Genomic DNA, 6,000 nt, shown 5'->3' with positions numbered 1-6,000 from the left:
ACCTTTCTCTGGTTATTCTTTTATTTTTTGTAGCTAGAGGCAGAAATCAGAATCTTCTAGCTTAGACTCCATTTCCAGTTCTAATTTCTTCTCTATGAATATTACTTTTACTTGACAAAATGCAAGAGCTTCAGTATAAAAATCTTGATTGGTACTGGGACTCTAAAAGAGAAGTTTGAGTTACTATGCCTCTTTCTTTGTTTTAAAATATACTGATTCTCTTTCAAACTACAGCATGTAAGTAGACTGGTATTTGACAGACCTGATGATCATCTTGCTGAGAACATCAATATTAAGGTTGAAATCTCACTATAAATGTAAACACATACACAACTTGTTCTTAGATATGTTTTAATGTCAGTCATAATTCACAGTATGAAGAAGATGCAAAGTGTCCTGTAGGCAGTCTTTGAAGTATGAAAAACCTGAACGAGGAACTGCTTAAGATTCCTCCCTCGCAACTGTATAACAAATTTATGTTAATCTCTGGTGCATTAAAACAAGTACTTTTTAGAAGATGGTTCTGAAAGATGTGCTATTTTCAAGACAATTCAGTCTGTGTGAAACACAGAAATAACCAATAAACACTTTAAAGTGGCAAATTAAAGTGAAGATTCTTTTGTAACTCACTAAAAAACCTGAAGAATTGAGTTTAAATGACAGGATAGCTTTAATAACAAAACTAACCCAAGGAATCTGCTGCTGTTCATCCTGTTCTTGCATATGTGTACAATTAAGGCCTGATCTAAAGGTCCCTGAAGTCACTAGGAGCCTTTCCATGGACATCAACTGGTTTTCGATCAGGCCTTTAGACATGCTATCCAACTAACTTTAATATTTTTATTTCTTTAGATCCAGCTACTATGACAAGTTTTCCTCTTTCACATGGAAAGAGTCTGTCTGGGTGTGCTGATAAATGAGAAACTCATTGCAGACTCGCCTTGCAGGCATGTCAGCTGATAACTCTACCAATGGAACCAATGAGAAGAGCCACCTTTTATTACTGAGCTGCAGATGAATCCTCCAATATTTAAATATATCTAATGTCATAAGTGGATTAAAAAAGAAAAAAAGGAGACAAAAGCATGTGAAATGCAGGCAGTCACAAAGCAGTTTCCTGTAAGCAAATTACAACAGACTTCTACAGAAGTGACGCAAATTCACACTATACTGTCAATAGAAGACTTGCATCAGATCTCAGTATCTAAGGAAACTTCTTGTTTCTCCTACAATTAAATTATCAAAATGCTAATCTGCAAATCCCTTAATTACCACAATAAAGCAAAGTAATTGACAAGATTAGTCATTTGTTTTGCTACTAGTTCTATATTTATGGCACAAAGCAGGGTTTTCTGAAGTCCTTGAAATACATTATTCCAGTAAACATACCATAGATGAGCATCCATGGTTAAGGGCAAATCTTCACACTAGGCGAAAGCAAATTGTTCAGAAACGTCTGAACAACTTGATTCATTATCTGAGCTAGAAAGTTAGGAGCTATTCCACAACTGCAGTTGAGTGCTGTGAAGCATGACAACGAAATCAGAGCGCCCTTCAATCAAATATCAAATGCCTGAAGTGCTTTATTGCCAATTAAAGCCAATAAAAATAGAGCTGAACAAAACTTTTAGACAAACATTTTCATTGAAAAATGCAGCTTTGGGGTCTCAAAACATTTTGTGAATTTATTAATGTCACAGAATTGTCTTGGGTGGAATAGCCTAAAAAAAAAAATCTGAAGAAAAAAATCAAAATGTTTTGTTTAGACTTCCAAAATGTTTAGATTTTTTTAAATTTGAAACTATTTTTCATTTTGAAATTTCCTTTAATTATATTTAAAGAATTAAACATTTAAAATGCTCAAACAAAACAATTCACACGAACAGCTGAGTGCAACTACTTTCATGTTCACTAGGGAGATGCAGCTGAAAAAAAAAGAACCACCCCAGGGCCAAGTACATCAAATGCTTCTTCCTGATCAGAGCCAAGACCAATACGACACATCCTGTTATGACTTTAGCCATCCCTGTTGCCCTACTGAGATTGCTCTTTTGAAGCCCTAGGCTATTGACTCACCAAACAGACAATTTAGTTTCCTAATTTTATTTGATACTAAACACTCCTCACCTGCATTAGGTGAGGTAAGACCATGTCTTCCCCCTTTCCCGCCCCCGTGTTTAGCTTTAAATATCTGTAGTAATTTAAAGAACAGTTCAAGTAAGTTCCAGTAGACAAAACCACATGTGTGTTTGCAAATAATGCCCATGACTAAGAGAATCCGTTGCAAGAAGAACAACGGCTGGCCAACATGAGGATAATGTCCTTCTTGTTCTATCATAGGTGTTGTGACCAGATGGAGATGACAAGATTTAAAGGGCCAAATTCTGGTCTGTTACACCAGCTAACAATGGGATAGGGCCCAGCAGAACTTGGTTCAATATGTTTTCTCTGCATTCCTCAAAGTGAAGTACCCTAAAATAAAAAAGGACTTGTTTCCTCAATTGGACGAATAAAAAAAACCCCACCCTATTTTTAAACAGAATGTTGAATTAAATATGGTCCTTAAGGCACTGTTTGCAACACTTATGGAGGAAGATGTGTGAAAATGATGTTACATTATATTAAATACAGGGTAGGGAAATTTTAATTGATTGGGAATTTACACAGGAAATTATCTCCATTTTCTCCCCTCGCAGGGCTTCTCCTATCATTCCATTCGACCTCACATTCTCTCCCAGGATGGATTATGTTAAGACTGGATCCTCAATGCCATGGTCGGGATTGCAAGTGAAGGAGATGGTAATGGCATACCGAGTGCCCCAGCGAACCTTTTCCACTCGATGAAGGTTCTCCGACCCAGAGGTGAAAAAGGAAACCCGACCTGTAAGAGACAAAAGTAGGAGATTGGTGACAGGGCCTATGCCACACCATTGACTAGTGGCTCTCTGTGTGATGTTGCTATGTCTTGGCCCATCTGCTATTTCTTTAGGCTTAACTGCTCCTCTAGTTATCTGAAAACTCAGGACTTTATCACCAGGAAGACAAATGGTATTACAACTGTGGGCTACTCTGAGACAGTTTACTAAGCTGATTAAAAGATGCATCAATCCTTTTTGCTAAAATGAAGACAACACGGGGTTCAACTGAGCCTTAGAGCTTGATAAAGAGTGGGTAGGGGCCAGGGAAAGTATGAAGCCACTTCTAATTTGCCCTGATAAAGATATAGCATTTGTGTACTGAACTGCCAAGAACGAGACTCAGGTTTGATTTTTCACACTGGTCTCTAATTCTATGGACCAAAGGAGCAGGGAGTGCTGCAACGGTAGCAAAAAGTCCTCCAAAGAAGAAAGAAAAATTATGTACCCACTCCACTGAAAACACTCTAGATAACTTAAGAACAGCATGGACTGACTTGCCCCGGAGTCCCATCCACTGACATGTCTCATGGGTGGGGTAGCCTCAGGACTATGTACAGGTTGCAGACGACTTCACCCTTTTCTCCCCATAAAAACAGATCCAGAGTTTCATACATCACTATGAACCTGATTCAGTATGGCCCTTACACCAGGGTGCATGGGGAGGAAAGGGGAAGAGCATGAGCAACCTTCTTTGGAAAAGTGCTTGGGTGATCAGGGCCAGACAGTATTACAGTGTCTGCATCTTTAGGGCAAATTGGGATTGTTCCACATGGTACCCTAAGGGGACAGTGTGTGTGTGTCATGGCTCCATCCCTCAAGCACAGGCCAGCAGACTTCACCTGCCACACATGGTGAGGATAAGTAAGTTGCACTCCACAAAATGGGGTAAGTAACTGCCTCCCTGAGGCAGCTTATCTCTCATTGCTCCACTAGGGCAAGTGGCTCCATATTTCCCACTATGGGCTGCACCTAATTGCAAGAACCTAGCTCTCATCTGTTGGGTGTTTTTACAAGGACTAAAGTCATATAACTATAAAAGACAGTGAAAAGCAGAAGTTTTTAGCTTGATTCTTTTTCTCACTGCTGAATATCCAAGTTCTCAAATACTATCACTGGCTTGCAACAGAGGCTCTTAAAAAGCCAGTAACTTAGCAAAATTTCTCATTATCAAACATCACAAATCCATCTCATAAGGTAATTTCCCAACCTGGAAAAAGCCAGAGTAGACTTTATAGGCAGCTGTGAAAGGGCACAGGCCATTGTTCAGGTATTTGCAATCGCTTTGTGCACTGTCAGAACATTCATTTTTCAGCTAGATCAGAAAGTTCTATATCACAACGCAGTTCCAATTGCTCTTTCCTTAGAAAGAAAGCAATTCCATAAATGAATGGGTTTGGTGGTTGCTTCATGATGAGCAAATGGCTCTAGTCCTGTAAATAAGTGCTTTACCACCTATGACTTTTCCAGTAGGAGTGTTCCAGAAGGTTTCAGCATGTTTTTTAAAGTACCACAGACTTAGTATGGCCATTCATGCATTCCCAGAATACCAGACATTCTGGTACTTCCAGGAATGGCATGGGCTAACCCCCACTGCTGCGACCTCGCACGTAGGATGCGTATGAGGTCATGGCACATAGAGCTCACCATTTTGAAGAGTGTGCTGGTCTGCCCACATGACCTCACACGCTGAGGGGCAGAGAGGCACACTTTTCAAAGTGGCATGTCTGTTTTTGTCTCAGTACTGGTTAGGGGACAAACCACCCAAAAAGAGGACTATCCAGTTTAAAATCAGACGAATGACCTGCTTACACAGACTTAGAGTGCTATCAAAATAACCAGATAACATTTAAGGCAAAATGCTCAAAGTGAAGCATCAAGAAGAAGGGAACACTAACACTTGCACAATCTTTCACTGCTCCAAATTGCCAATGAACAACGTAGGAATTTATTTATTTAACAGGAGTTAAGTAACTAAAGGCATGTCTACACTTACCAATAGATCGACACTGCTGCAATCAAGGGAAGTCGAAGGGAGATGTAGCCACCGCGGTAAGTAGATCTAACTACATCGACTTCAGTTACGTGATTAACGTAACTGAAGTTGCGTAAGTTAGATCGATTTACCACGGTACTGTAGACCAGCCCTAACTCAGGCTGAAACGGCATGTTGGACTATAGTATTTTTCTTTGCACAGCTGTCCTATCCGAATCCCATGTTCTCCTACTCAGGCAATTTTTCCACTGATCACAGTAGTCTGCGATTTGTTAGAAGTTCATCTTGGGGAACTCCCATACTGAGCATCTGACTCCTGCATGCAATATATTTATCTATGAGATGCTCACCTCTAAGCCACTGGAGTCATTTGGCTGCCTTACTATTTCACTACTGCAGTTTGCACCACACTGAGGTAAATTGTTCCAATTATGCAATCTGTACTCCAGAACTGGGCACAAACAGCTAATTATGGGGGGAGAGAGAAGAAATGCTAACTAAAAAGGTCCAAAAGCTTTGTCACTGCTGATGTAGGAAGTGCATTTAGATGCTCTAAGTGGCATTCATTAGTCAGAACTCAATAAAATGACAAGTCCTGCAGCCTCGGTTGGCAAACCAATCCCTGCTGTTTGCTTTGTTGAGGCTGACAGCAAATCTTGCCCCTGTAGATTCAGTTGCTGTTCAAATGTACATAGGGAACCTGTTCTAAGAGCTAAACAAAAACATTTCAGCAAATAGTAATTTTGCTGAAAAATGCATTTCTTGGAGAACCAAACCTATTTGTGAATTTGGGTCAAATGTGAATAGTGTTAACAAAAAAAAACATGAAAACAAAAATATTGGAACTGTCAAAATGAACAATTTCAACACTATTTCAAACTGACATTTCTGAAATGTTTCATTTGACCTCATCAACATTTTTTTGTTTCAGCAAGAAACACTCCCCCCACCCCCCAAAAAAAAAATCAGTTTAGGCTTGAAACAAACAGAATTTGTTTCTAGATTTGCGGTTTTGGCCACCGAACTGAAATCACTTATTTGGTTACCTCTGTTCCAAACCACTGAATAGCATCGCAAAATCATATGCTG

General features: G+C 39.5%; 1 protein-coding gene across 4 annotated transcripts in view; it reads right to left on the bottom strand.

Annotated features, from left to right (window-relative positions):
- Positions 1-334: 334 nt before the first annotated feature.
- OGFOD3 (2-oxoglutarate and iron dependent oxygenase domain containing 3) overlaps positions 335-6,000 on the bottom strand; it is an 81,603-nt gene continuing 75,937 nt past the window's right edge. For all 4 annotated transcript variants that reach the window (XM_044981793.1, XM_044981790.1, XM_044981792.1 and 1 more), the window contains one exon: positions 335-2,881. In XM_044981793.1, coding sequence (XP_044837728.1) covers positions 2,745-2,881 — 137 coding nt within the window. In that variant the 3' untranslated portion in view covers positions 335-2,744. The remainder of the gene's footprint in view (positions 2,882-6,000) is intronic.

Source organism: Mauremys mutica, chromosome 12 (genome assembly GCF_020497125.1).
Source record: "Mauremys mutica isolate MM-2020 ecotype Southern chromosome 12, ASM2049712v1, whole genome shotgun sequence".
NCBI classification, from domain to species: domain Eukaryota; kingdom Metazoa; phylum Chordata; order Testudines; family Geoemydidae; genus Mauremys; species Mauremys mutica.
This window is presented reverse-complemented; position numbering and strand designations above follow the sequence as displayed.